Below are 15029 nucleotides of genomic sequence, written 5' to 3' on the forward strand. Positions count from 1 at the left end.
GACTAAATATATTTAGCCAAAACCTTAGGGGAGGTGAATGAAATTAACCCTATGTTTTATGCATCCAAAATTGATTTTTCAAAATAATCATTTTCACATAAAATTTAGTTAATAATTTATTAATTGGTAATAGGAAGTTCTTCCATCTTTTAATTTGATAATTGGACCAAAACTCCAAAGTTTCTCTATTATAGCCCAAATGAAGTGGAAGAAAATGCAAAACCAAATGAAGTTGAAGAAACTCCATAAAAAAAGTGAGCAAACAAAGCAAAATCTCTTAAAAAAGCCAAATTATTGATACAAGAAGAGGAGTAAGAATTCATTATTGACTTACACACATTTATATACTTTTGTCTTCTTGAATTTAAAATTTTCATGAGGTTAGGATGGAGAATTTTGGATTTATGCCAGGAGAAAATGTTAAATCATTTGATGGAAACAATATAATGGAATTAGTGCCTAAACTTAATGATCGATCAGAGGTAAGAACTAGTTAGATTTTTAAACCAATGTGGATAAAACTAATTTATTTGTTTGAAATAGTAGTTGAAGGTTTGAAAATGGAAGAAGATATGATCTATAAGAAACCCTTGCTTCTAAATTAACCTTGAATAAAATAGAATGGTACATGTCTTTGCATATTTTAAAATGTTAGTTTATACCAAATGAATGTTGAAGTACATTTTGAATGTATCTATCTATCTATATATAATAATAATAATAATTTTTCCAGTCATGTTTTACTTTTTTTTTTTTTTTTTCAAAAAGGGCTCTTTATGATTTTAAGGAAGTTCCAAGAGCTCAGTATAAAAGTTTGATCGAATTATTTTTGGAATATATATATATATATATATATATATATATATATAAATATACACAATCTTATTTGCAAAAATACTAAATGATATAGCTAAGAAAGATGAATGTTTGCATGATGAAGATTAACTCATCATGATCGAAGATTCTTTTTGGGGTTAATTTCATATAAAATTGGATTGTGCTAAATTAGGAATACATGTGATCATTTTAAGGCACCAAAACTCGTCCAAGTTAAATCAAATTGTTTTGTATCTTTTCAAAAAATGGGTGAAGTATCTTTGCAAATAAAACCATATTAAAATTTGTTAATTCATATTTAAAAGGTTTTCAACATCATAAGGAATTTTTTTTTGCCAACTTTCTCTAATATTTTTTAACCAACTTTCTCTAGTATTTTTCTATAGCTAAAAAAATGAAGGTTTTTAGAAATTAAGAAGCACATGGGAAATGGTCAATTACCCAATCCATCAATTAAGGAGGTTTTGGTAAAGAGACAAGGCAATGGCTATAGATTAAGCAACTAGTCAACCAGTCAAGTTATCTCTTTCTCAAAAGTCACCTTTTATACTTTGTACTTCCAATGGCTAGCTGAGTTGTCGATTGCTCGATCAATTGGTATAGTAAAAAATGTGCCTAACTATTATTTCCACGTTGAAACTTCTATTTAAAACTCTTTAGCCACATTTATGAACGAGATGAATCTTGAGAAATTATTGTTAAATCATTTATTTGAGTTTTAAAAAGTGTTTTGAGCATATAATTAATTACTTTTACTTATTCATACTTAATGTATCTTTAATCCTAGTTTCTTTGTAAAGGTTAAATGAGGTCTACTCCAAGTGTAAAAGTTTGAAAACTTTGGCTTGAAAGCCTTACTAATAGTGGAATAACCTTAAGCTTATGATTGAAGTTAGAGAAAATAAGACATATATAGGCAAGTTGTCTTCAACAATTATTAATGAAAATTGCATCTCTCTTGCTCTCTTTCTCTTTTGTTTAATTGCAATTTATACAATTATTCTTACTTATAAATTTATTAAAAAATACTGTTGCAAAAGACTGACACCCAACAATAGAATTGATTAGCTTATTTTCACATATTGACATAGTATTGAAATTGAATATTAGTGAATATATCAGAGTTGGCAAGTCTACAGTATGTTGGATGCCATTTGTTAATACTTGTTAAAAAACAAAGCAATGTAAAGAAAGAATTTGGAAAATATGTCTATCATTTTGGTTGTTTAAACTCCTAGCATGATCTCACTTTGAAAGAAAAGACAACAAATGAAACAAGGGATAGATGGAAAGATTCATTGTGGATTTAAATAAAACAATTCTACAAGAAAACCAAAGTTTTATTCTCTATGAAATGTGGATACAAAAGAGATGATCATCTCCATCTTATTGAATAAATACATTAAAAAGATAATGTCGTGAAGTCCCTTTATATTTTAAGGAATTTCTTGAACCACATAACTGAATCTTTAGGGTACCTTTTCAAGCCATTATCGTAATCGATGAAGATGATGCCAAATCTTTGAGTGTAACCAGAATTTCATTCGTAGTTGTCTAACAATGACCATGTAAAGTAACCCTTAACATTAACACCATCCCTACAACCAAAAATTTTGATACCCTATTATTAGTATTATTTTCTCATTTGCATAATCAAATCTTTATAAAATACATGCAAATATATTACCTACCGTCATGTTGAAATCATCCAAAATGTAGTAATTGCAAAAGGCCTAGATAATAGAAATTTTTTTCATATGTCTAGGGAATTAAACTCACTTGATGGCTAATTGAAGGAACAAAAGATGCCGGTAGTGGTAATCTATCCTCATGGGGCCCTTTAGTGCCTCCTTGATTTGTAAGGCACTATTGTTGACTTCACTAAACCCTAAAATTGTTTGAAAATTTCAAGTTAATCAATTAAAAATAGAACAAGAAATTTGTTTTGAATTATACATTTATGAAATAATGTGTAATGGGTGAAGAAATTATTAAAAGATCATTAACCCTACCATTTTTAGTGATGTAAATAAGTGGATTATTGTACTTTCTTTTAATATAGAGTAAAATGTTGTGGATTCCTCTTGGATAGACACTAAGCCAAGTTGAACAACCTGCAAATTCTTTCTCAACGTTTAGATTATGAAGATGAAGTTATTAATGATTCTCAATCTTTAAAAATAAGTATGAAATGCTATAAAACATCAATTTATTGATTACATACCATTGGACCGATGGGGACTCCTTTGCGTTGTTCTATCAAACCAAAGGGAAAAAATAAAAATGAATTACATACATATATGGGTAAAAAATAATCAAGATGATTTATTGAAATCATTATACAAATCAAACGTTGAGGATTTGTAGCATAGCTCACATTAAGGATATTAGCTACAGGAATATCAGCTGCATAATTGGCTGTGTAATAATTCAATCCAAGAAAGTCAAGAGATCCTTTCATTAGCATAGATTGCTCAAAGGTGAAATTAGGTAGTCGATTTCCAAAAAGTAAGTGCATGCTATGTGGATAGTTGCCATAGTTTAATGGGTCCATAAACCTATGAATAGACATGAAATGATATTAGTATGTGTTGCAATTTATAACTAAAAGACTGGTTTTTTTGTGATGCATTTATATAATAACCATCCAAACATGAAATCTATGGCTCTTTTGGCTGCCTTCTTATCAGCTGTCTGGTTGGAGTAGGGCACAATCCAATGGCATATCAATGTTATCCTAATCTTCCCTTGTTGAGATGACTGTTCATTTTATCAACACAACCTTTCTAATTAAGTGTTATAAGATTAATAATATTCTTCCATTGTTAAAGACTTGTATAAATTTTTTCAAAAAATAATAAACAATCATAACACTTAATTGATTCCATGCACTCCTACTTTAAATTTTGTTACTTGTTATGTATTAGACTACATGTTAGTAAATTAACTCTATACATATTATTCGCTTGTAGTCCTCTAACCACTTAAGCATTTTGGTTGGCCGTTAACTTAATATTATCAAACCCTAGTTCATAACTCATACATTACTAAATAAAGACTGACAAACCAATGGATCATGCTTGAAACTCTAGCTAGTTATTCGCTTACCTGGTATTTATCCTTGTATACTTTCACTGCAGCTGCATGAGCCAGAAGCATATGGTGGCTTACAATATAAGGCTCGGTGGCAGAGTTTCTGGCTTCCCAGGCTTCATTAACCCACATAGAACACCGCCCTGGTGCTATGGCTCCTTTGTCATTACCACCCATCCTAAAGGTCCATGGTTCATTGAGGGTGATCCAATGCTTTATCCGGTCACCAAACTCTTTGAAGCAGAGCTCTGAAAAGTCTTGAAGATCATCTCTGTTCTATAAATGTTTATATTTTTCATATATATCATTGAGGAGTATAGATGGTAAAGAAGGTAGAATTTGATTTACTTATACAATGTGTGGGCTTAAAAATCCACCATACTCATCTTCTAGTGCTTGTAGAAGATTCCAGTGAAATAGTGTCACATAGGGTTGTAGACCTACCATAAGTGGAGCAAATTTAGAGCTGCAATGTAGTAATTCAATCCAAGGAAATCATAAGACCTTTTCAGCTTTATAGATTATTTAGAAGTGAACTTTGGCAGACAGTCCAACAAAAGCATGCATGTTGTAGGGATAGTCGCCATAAGTTAATGGATTCATGAACCTGTTAATGTGCATATATAGAATAATTAATTAGTACCCATTGTAATTGATAACAACTTAATTAATTATGGTTTGGCAAGGTTTAGGGGTGCAGTTTTTGTTGAAATATGTACGTATGACCATCCAAACATGAAATCAAGGGCTCTTGTAGCTGCCCTTTTATCAAATTTTTGGTTGGAGTAGGCACCATCCAATGGCTCCCCAATGTCATCTCAATATCCCTCCTTTGAGTTGCCTACACAATTAATTCATAAATATAACTTTCGCTAGTTAAATAATTTACCCTATCAATGATCATAATATTAATTTATTGATTCATTACATATATTGTTATTTTCTAATCGTGCCAATATCAACAATGGTTTTTCATTGTTACTAAAGATCTATCAAAATGTGAATATCATTTGGCAAATAAGTGTAACCATGCATACAATACTCCTGGTTTTTCTACATGCAATACTCTTGGAAAAACTTAATACTTGTTACTTAAGGATTTAAGTTGACTTTAAGTTAAATTATACTTAAATTGTTAACTTAAAACTTATTACTTAATTATTACTTTAAGTATTAAGGTTATTTGATAAGATTAACTTAAAATTTATTCTAAATTATCAAATTAACATATTTATTTTCATAAATTATAATTAAGGTAAAAGAGGTCAAGAAACAATGAAGGTCATAAAGTAACAAAAGAGATCATGGATGTAACCAGGATAAATGAGAGCAAAAAAGTGAAATTAAGATGTGGACTTAAAAATAAGTTAACTATTTTTACTTATTACTCAAATTATTTTTTACTTTAAGTCATACCATTAAGTTATTTTATCAAATATACTTAATTAACTTAATAACTTAAATTAAGTTATCAAGTCACTTTAAGTTATTAAGTTGTTTACTAAATACCCACTAAGTCGATGACTTAAAATTATCAAACTTTAGGTTATAATACATTTAGAATGCTAAAGATGGAGAGACTAAATACACTAAACATCATATTGCATTTTAGGCTAGTAGCCCAAGTTGAGTCCAAAATGATGCTTGGCCCATCACATCCAAACCCAATCCAACCCTACCCAACCACTAGCATTACATCCCTAAGCTTGGGACTTTTGGGTACTAATTAATAAAGTGTGACCAAATAAAGTTCATCATCATATTGTAGAGAAAGGAGAGAATAATGACCTTTTGATTGGAGCTCATTGATGAGGTTGTTATAGAAGTTGATCCCTTCTTTATTTATTCTCCCACTTTTGCACTTGAGTTACAAAAGTTTCTAGTTTTTTGAAAGAAAATAAAATAACCTTACACATTAGTTGGAAATTAAGAGATCAATTTATAATTGTGAAACAAAAGTAATATTGTTGAACTAGTTATAGTATTTCTTTGATAAAATTCAATGCATAAAATCTTTTTAATTTAATTTTATTATATTAAATTGAGAGTAAGATCTTATAAAAATGTTAATAATCAACCTAGTCTTATTGCATATTAGATAATTTAAAGACTTTTATTAAAACTTAGCGTTACTTGAAATAAACATAAAATCTTTTAATCGCCCATATTCTACAAATATTTAAAAGAAAAAAGAACATATATAAATATTTATGTCACATGACCCCTTGAGATCCCTAGATAAAAGAAATTGCATTGAGAACTAATTACTATGGCATAATATAGATGAATTTTAAAGTTATGAGAACTGATAAACTCAAATTGAATATTGTCATAATATGACATAATATACACTAGGAATCACGGTATTTATATTTATATGAGAGTTAATTATTCTAGTAATGACAAAATATCATGACTTTTAATAGCCAAAAAACTAGGACCAATGAGTTAAAAAGTAAAAAATATCTATACGTGATAATAGATGATGACATTCATATCTATGTAATCTTAATAGATGGAGACACTTATATTAATTTGAATAATCAATTTATTCTTTTATTTGATCCAAAATTTTATTTAATTAATTAGATTTTAAAATGTTAAAGCTTCAATGTGAAAAGAGATTTTTTTTTTTAATGAAATTTTCATTCAAAATCTAGCTACTGTTATGATCAGAAAATGATTATGTCTATATGAATTAGACAAAAACGAGGCAATTATCTAAGGTCTCAATTACATTTCTTGATTTTTGAATTAATATGATCTTGAAGATTATAATTTAATCCACATATTGAAGGTCTCAGCCATATATATATATATATATAGACAAATTTTGCAAAAGAAGACAGAAATATTGATCTTTTGCTTATGTATTGAGATACATCTAAAAGAGAGAAATATCTTTTCATTATTTGCTCAATTTTTGAAGGATTTTCATCAACCATGTACTTAAAATTTGTTTAGGATTATTTTACGATGGAGGGCATGAAGTTGTTATCTTAATATGTTGTCCATTTGGAAATATTACGCTTTGTTTGATAAATATTCTCGAAAACAGTTATTGAAAATAATTTTTGAAAATTGTTTTATTACGTTTTGTAAAATAAAAGTATATTCGAGAATGTGAAATGTCTTTTAACCTTTTTTTTTTTTTTTTATAGATTTTTAACTATATTTTAAAAGCAATTTTTATTTTTAATACTTTATTTTTAATGATTTTTCATATCTATATAATTATTTTTTAAAACAACTCTCATAAAATAAATAAAAATAACTAAAGAACTATATATTTTATAAAAACACTTTTTTTTTATCTATTTTTAAGAATAGAAAACTGTTTTCTACTCTCTCTTTTTTATCAAACTTATTTTCATGTTTTTCTAAAACTATTTTCATGTCAAACAAGACTTTATTTTCCACATCAGATTTTTCTTCAATTACGTAGACCATAACTAGAAGGATAATATAGGGTTTACAACACTAAACTCATAGTTTTTATCTTGGTACTCATGTTAATGGTGGGGTCCCATTTGAGAAAGGGTCCTAATTAACCTTTTGGCTTGCTTTTTGATGATCCTTTGACCAAGAAAAGTAAATACATATGATGTCAATACATATGACCATGACCAAGAAAAGTAACCCTAATACTATGATGTTAATATCAAGATCAAAGTGTAAGTTAATGCTTAGCTTTTCAAGGATTGTCCTTGAGTGGGGCACACCACTATGCCGGATCCTAAAGTTCCACTCTTAAGTATGTATATTCCATGTACTTAAATTTGTTTAGGATTATTTTAGGATGAAGGGCATGAAGTATTGGGATATTTATAGGTGAATGGAAATTAAGACATACCGTTTCAATTAGACACAACTCTTTCTAATGGACACAACTTGTGTCAAAGGATATGTCAAGTATTTAAGACACATCTCTTCTAAGAGTTACTAGAAAAATCTATAAATAGCCCCCTCCCCCCCTCTTCCCCTATGGCATTTCTCATTCATTCCATCATCAATTCTCTCCACTTCTTTTCCTTTCTTCCAAGTGCTTGGTATTCAAGAGAGCTCAAGTCATCAAGTGATTCGCTATTTCTTATGATTTGGAGTGCTACTATCACAAGAAAGTGATCGGAGAGACGATTGTCAACACACCATAAGCACCAGTGTGGGGCAAATTCGTCTTAAGGACATAGAGCTAAACTCTAGCCTCAATCAACCGTTTATAAGATTCAATATTTATTTACCTTCTCATTTATTTATTATACATAATTATTTGACCATACATTTGTGATCATTCTAGAATAACAATCTTAAGACGATATTCTTTTTAATATTTTCTCACCATGGTTAGTAGTAGGTGTAACAACTGGGGTATCAATAATATTAGTAAAGGCCATGTTATTAACTGTATTAAAAACACAAATATAAGCAAAAGATTGAAAAGAATGTCGTCTTAAGATTATTATTCTGGAATTATCACAAATATATGGTCAAATAATTATGTATAATAAATAAACGAGAAGGTAAGTAAATATTGAATCTTACAAACGGTTAATCGAGGCTAGAGTTTGACTCTATGTCCTTAAGACGAATTTGTTTTTAATCTTTTGAGTATATCTGTGTTTTTAATATAGTTAATAACATGACTTTACAAATATTATTAATACCCCTGTTGTTACACCTGCTACTACCCATGGTGAGAAACTAGAGAAATTCACTAGGTTGGACTTCAAGTGGTGGCAACAAAAGATGTTGTTTTATCTCACAACACTTAACTTGGCCAAAGTGTTGCATGAAGATGCACCTACCTTAAAGGAGGGAGAGACTGACAAGCAAATTGTGGCAGCAGTTGAAGCATGGAAACATTCAGATTTTCTATGCAAAAATTACATCCTCAATGGACTTGACAACACGATGTATAATGTGTATAGTCAAGTGAAGACAACTAAGAAGCTGTGGGAGTCTTTGGAGAAGAAATACAAGGCTGAAGATGTTGGCATGAAAAAATTCATAGTTGGCAAATTTCTAGATTACAAAATGGTTGACTCTAAGACAGTGACAAGCCAAGTCCAAGAGCTTCAAATAATTTTGCATGAATTACATGCTGAGAAGATGGAATTAAGTGAGTCCTTTCAAGTTGCAGCAATTGTTGAAAAGTTACCACCATCTTGGAAGGACTTCAAGAATTATCTGAAACACAAGCACAAGGAAATGGGGCTTGAGGACTTGATTGTGAGACTGAAAATTGAGGAAGATAATCATGTCTTTGAGAAGAAAGTGGGAAAACATCCCATGGAGTCCAAGGCAAACTTGGTGGAACCAAAGGCTAATAAAAAGAGAAAGCACTTTGGTGAAGGTCCAAGTCAAGGGAAGAACAAATACAAGAAGTTTGCTAGGAAGTGTTACATTTGCAATAAGCAAGTGCAAGGCCATAGTGCCAAGGATTGTCACTTGAAAGAACAAAGTAAGGAAAATAAATCACATGTGATTGAGGAATAGGAGTTGGCAAACATGCTTTCAGCATTGGTACTGTTTGAAGCCAACATGGTAGATTATCCAAATGAATGGTGGGTTGACACAAGTGCCACCCGTCATGTTTGTGGAGAAAGAAACATGTTCTTTACATATGTACCAATCAATGGTAGAAATTTGATCATGGGAAATTCTACCACATCTAGGGTTGTAGGAATTGGAAAAAGTGGTGTTGAAGATGACTTTTGGAAAAGAACTTGTTCTCACAGATGTGCTACATGTGCCTGATATTGGCAAGAATCTTGTTTCTGGTTCTATGCTTAGCAAAAATGGGTTCAAGTTAGTTTTCGAGTCTAACAAATTTGTATTCATGAAAAATGGGATGTATGTGGGAAATGGGTATATGACCAATGACCTGTTTAAGATGAATGTAATGACTGTTAAGCGTGATTTCAATAATAATAAAGCAAGTACTTTCGTTTACTTGATTGAGTCTTTTACTTTGTGGCATGATAGGTTAGGACATGTTAACAATAAAACTTTAAAAAGGTTGATTAACATGAATTTGTTGCCTTCTTTTAGTATTGATTTTAAACATAAATGTGAAGTGTGTGTGGAAGCCAAGATGGTTAAGCCACTGTTTCATTCAATTGAAAGGAACACATAACCTTTGGATTTAATTCATAGTGACATCTATGATTTAAAGTTTGTACAAACAAGAGGAGGAAAAATGTATTTTATTGCCTTTATAGATGATTGTACTGATAGAGATATACTATTAACCATGCATAAGCGTGAATTTAATAGTATGTTATTATGATGTCATTCTATAAACAATTATTTCTTTGTATTTAATTGGAGATTTGCATTAGATAAATTAATCTTTCGGCATAATTTAATAATAATTGTGTTAGTATATTTTATATATAACTAACTGGACCAAGTAGAGAATGGATGTTTTGTACTGACTGTTAAAACATATTCTCTAGGACATTAGAAATAAGATTTATGTTTTTAATCATGATTTAATTAATATGAGCAAATATAAAATGTCTTGTGTTTTGATTCATTAAAGAGTGAGTTTCATTTATTGGAGCGATAAGACTCGATGAGTTGGACAAAGACGCTTTATGTTTGCGATGTATTAAATAATGATTGAATCCACATCTCGGTATAAAGATTGATGATGCACTTTAAGTAAGCTTATAAGGTTTCATAGTGTAAACCCTGCAGGTGGATTTTTATCCGACACATGAATTAAGTTAAGCGACAATCTTGAAGATCTATTGTTACTCAAATAAATTGTCAGTAATTTGTTTGATGTAAATAGCATCTGTAATCTTAACGTGGGAAACATAAATTATTATGTAATGGAATTGTAAGATTAATAAGGAGTTCAATCATGAATTTTTAGTGGTATAATTTGTGATTAATTATAATGAGAATATACTGGTCTTGTATGAATTCTTATTATAATTAGTAGCCTTGTTAATTTTATTCCTATGGTCCCTGCTGTGCCTTAATTGTTTGGACTATACATGAATTATGTGTTTTAAATAAATGATAGATTAGTTTTTAATTAAATTTTATTTAATTAAAAATAGATAATCTAATTTATTTAAAATGAGCATTTTAAGGGAAAGAGAGTCACGCTTATATCGGTTTTTCTGGAAGCAAATTATACGCTTAAGAGTTTCTAAGAAAGCGGTCTTCTTCCCATCGAAGAGAGGTATATTAGAAACAGAAAAGAGAGTGACAAAACCCTAGCGATTGTTTTTTTTTTGCCCACTCAGAAATCATAGTCCGGAAATTGATAAGGTAAACAACAGAAGATTGTAGGAGATTGTGGGCGTTTTCAGTAGAGAAAAAGGTTAGTCTTTTACATATGGTTTTGGCTTGCCTCCATGCTTGTTTCATCATGATTTGTTTCCGCTGCGTAAATCATGGTTTCTATCAATTGGTATCAGAGCCAGGTCTGAAACTCGTTTGGAGGTATTATTCGTACTGTCGTTTTTGATTTGTTATGGAAAAAGAGTTATATGCGTTGGATTAAAGAGACTCAATTTTGAAAATGCAAGAGATAATGGCTGCAGTTGTTATATGAATATGCATATGTTCATTGATGTTAACACGCAGATTGGGTTTTGTTAACATTACCACAATTATTAATATTATATTGCTCTTGGTTTGTTCTTTTTGAATTCAACAAAGATTGGCATGATGATGGGTGTTTTATATTATAATATTATATTGCATATAAGGATGTTAATGGCTGCCGTTTTCATCAAATGCTTCAATTATAATATTGTATTGTTGAATGCTTCTAATTACCGCAAATCAAGAGTGATAATGGTTGCAATTTTTTAAATATAAGTGCATAAGTTCACTGCTGTTCATCCGAATGTCATGCATAATTTCATTTGTGATTTTGGTGATTTGCCATGCGAGTTTCTACAATAAGATTGTACTATTGTAGACTGCGCAAAAGACAATAATTAGAATGCTACATGGCTGAACATTGGTGTTTATTGCTGATTTTTGTAAGGTTATTTTTCTATCGCAAATCAGAACATGCTTGCTGCAATTTTGGTTTTGATAACATGAATGTTTTAGTAAACCAGCAGCTCATTTATTTCCATTAATTTGTGAGTATTTCAAGAGTTGCTAGTTGTGATTACTTACATTTTCTTCCTCATCGGCAGATGATATGTTTTGATGTAATCACTGTAACTCTTCTAGTATTGTCTATATTTATTTATCTCTCTATCTGAGTAAATTAATTAGGGACATAGACTAGAAGTAATAATTTCACATTTATATTTAAGAGGCATGTTTTCTCCCATCGAGTGGTACATGTTGATCTTATGTTGCTTTTATATGCATAACATATGTTTAGTTTAGTTCTCCCATCGAGATTACTGTCCATGGATGTTATGATGCATATATGAATTTTGCTGTCATTATTGTTATTATGCAATCTTGGTTTAAATTCAGTTTTTGATTATTATTGAATTGCTGTAATTTTATTTTATGCATAATCTTGTGACAGAATGACATCTTTCAATCCCTTAGCCAATATCCTAACCCAAAAGAAGCTTGAGGGTCCTAACTATGTTGATTGGAAAAGAAATTTGGACATTTTGCTTACTGCAGAAGAATATAAGTTTGTGCTCAGTGAAGTGTGTCTTGAAAAACCCGGTGAAGGTGCCACTCAAGATCAAATTAAGGCTCACCAGAAATGGGTTAAAGCTGATGAGATGGCGCGATGTTACATTTTGGCATCTATGTCAAATGTTTTGCAACATCAGCATCAGAAAATGGATACAGCTTATGACATCTTAGAAAATCTCAAGGAGATGTTTGGAGACCAAACTAGTGCAGCAAGGCAGAACACACTAAGGGAGATCCTGACTTCTAAAATGGAGGAAGGAACTCAAGTAAGAACTCATGTTTTGAAGATGATGAGTCTTCTGAATGACATGGAGGTTCTAGGTGCTGAAGTTGACAAGGCTACTCAGATTGAGATGGTCTTGAACACTCTGCCTCCCAGTTTTCAGCAGTTTCGTTTGAACTATAACATGAATAAAATGGATTTTACTTTGTCTAAACTGCTGAATGAGCTGGTAGCTGCTCAGACTATTATTAAGCAAGGAGCTGCACCTGTTGTGCTTAACATTGAGCGAGTTTTTTCATCTGTCCAGAAAAAGGGTAAGAAAAAGAAAAATGTTAAGCCAAACAACAATGGTGCTGCTAATGGTGTAAATGGTGTTGTGAAAAAGCCGAAAGGTAAGTGTTTTCACTGCAAGCAACCTAGTCACTGGAAGCTACAATGTCCGACATGGCTAGCCAAGAAAAAACAAGGTACATCTCCTTTTCATTTACTGGTTGTTGAAACTTGTTTAGCGGTGTTGACTACACACCAATGGTGTGTAGACTTAGGAGCCACTAATCATGTCTGCAATTCATTGCAGGGGTTTCAGGAAACACGCCAGCTAAGTAAAGGGGAAGTGAACATTTTTCTGGGAAATGGCTCTGAAGTTGCAGTTTTAGCTGTAGGAAACATTGCTTTGAATTTTAAGAATAATAGAACATTGTTTTTAAAGAATGTCTTGTATGTTCCTTCGATTAGAAGGAATTTGATTCCAATTTCTAGTTTGAGTAAGAACGGATATTCTGTTTGTTTTAATGAATTTTATGATGATTCTGTCGTTATTAAATTTAGAGAACAAATGATATGTTCTGGCTCTTTAATTGATAGTTTATATATTCTTAAAGTTACACCTGAACTGCAACTTACTAATTCTGAAGTAAATAACTTTGATATTGTCGCACCATTGAAAAGAAAGCGTCCTATTGAATTGAGCTATACTTATCTTTGGCATTTGAGACTTGGTCATATTAATTTAGATAGAATTTCTTTGTTGGTTAAAGATGGACCTTTGAGTTCATTGAAAGTGGAGGCACTACCAACGTGTGAATCCTGTCTAGAAGGAAAAATGACTAAGAGACCTTTTCCCTTAAAGGGTAATAGAGCCAACGATGTTCTTGAATTAATCCATTCTGATTTGTGTGGTCCAATGAGTGTCCAAGCTAGGGGTGGTTTTGAGTATTTTGTGACATTCACAGATGATTACTCAAGGTATGGATATATTTACTTATTGTGCCGTAAGTCTGAGTGTTTTGAGAAATTCAAAGCATTCAAGGCAGAAATGGAGCAGCGACATGGAAAATATATCAAGACATTACGGTCTGACCATGGTGGAGAATACATCTCTAGGGAATTCATTACCTTTTTATCAGAACAAGGGATTACTTCACAGTTATCTGCACCTGGTATGCCACAACAGAATGGTGTAGCAGAAAGAAGAAATAGGACACTTATGGAAATGGTTAGATCAATGATGAGTTATTCAGATTTGCCAATTTCATTATGGGGACATGCAATTGAGACAGCAGCATACATTCTGAATTTAGTTCCTTCTAAGTCAGTACCTAAGACTCCTACAGAATTGTGGACTGGACGTAAGCCCAACCTGAAACATGTTCGGATGTGGGGTTGTCCAACACATGTGTTGAAAGGGAAAACAGATAAGTTGGAAACAAAAACAGAATTATGTTTCTTTATTGGATATCCTAGATGAACGAAAGGTGGTTTATTTTATAGTCCTAAATATAAAAAGATCATTGTTAGCACCAATGCACATTATCTTGAGGAAAACTATATTAGAAACCATATTCCCAAAAGCCAATTAGCCTTAAATGAGTTGAGAGGAGACACCATACCAGCTAGAATTTTTCCATCAGAACATGAACCTGAACCATTCATGGTCGGAGCTGACATTCCGTTACCTCAACGTAGTGGGAGAAATGTTAGTGGACCGAAATTTGAAACTTCTGACATTTCATTGCCTGTTGGTGATGAAGAAAATGTTGAAGCACCAGTACATGTGCCGTTTGAAGAATATATTGATGAAGTACAGGATGTGGTCCCACCAGTCATAAACTTGCCGGCCTTACAGCCACAGCAAGATGAAGGTGTGGCTGAACAACCTGTAGTACTTCGTCGTAGTGGGAGAACAAGACGACCACCGGTTCAATATACACTCTTGGGAGAAGCATTTGATAGAATC

The 15029-nt window shown here is 31.4% G+C and overlaps 2 protein-coding genes and 1 pseudogene across 2 annotated transcripts; 2 read left to right on the forward strand and 1 right to left on the reverse strand.

Moving 5' to 3' along the window:
- Positions 1–2266: 2266 nt before the first annotated feature.
- Positions 2267–8118, reverse strand: LOC100254440 (beta-glucosidase 12-like; annotated as a pseudogene).
- Positions 8119–8676: 558 nt separating this feature from the next.
- LOC132254937 (uncharacterized) lies at positions 8677–9426 on the forward strand. The gene has a single exon (XM_059742018.1). The coding sequence runs from the start codon at positions 8677–8679 to the stop codon at positions 9424–9426; it is 750 nt and encodes a 249-aa protein (XP_059598001.1).
- Positions 9427–12449: 3023 nt separating this feature from the next.
- On the forward strand, positions 12450–13399 carry LOC104881327 (retrovirus-related Pol polyprotein from transposon TNT 1-94). The gene is made up of 2 exons (XM_019224628.2): positions 12450–13260; positions 13371–13399. The coding sequence occupies exons 1-2, from the start codon at positions 12450–12452 to the stop codon at positions 13397–13399; spliced, it is 840 nt and encodes a 279-aa protein (XP_019080173.2).
- Positions 13400–15029: the final 1630 nt, after the last annotated feature.

This window comes from Vitis vinifera, chromosome 13, assembly GCF_030704535.1.
Source record: "Vitis vinifera cultivar Pinot Noir 40024 chromosome 13, ASM3070453v1".
NCBI classification, from domain to species: Eukaryota; Viridiplantae; Streptophyta; class Magnoliopsida; order Vitales; family Vitaceae; genus Vitis; species Vitis vinifera.

What these genes read in the sequence shown, in the direction of transcription:
- LOC132254937 (XM_059742018.1), top strand. Translation starts at nt 8,677, where the DNA reads ATGTTGTTTTATCTCACAACACTTAACTTGGCCAAAGTGTTGCATGAA.
- LOC104881327 (XM_019224628.2), top strand. Translation starts at nt 12,450, where the DNA reads ATGACATCTTTCAATCCCTTAGCCAATATCCTAACCCAAAAGAAGCTT. An exon ending in GCTAGCCAAGAAAAAACAAG is followed by an intron (nt 13,261 to 13,370) that starts GTACATCTCCTT and finishes AATTCATTGCAG; the next exon opens with GGGTTTCAGGAAACACGCCA.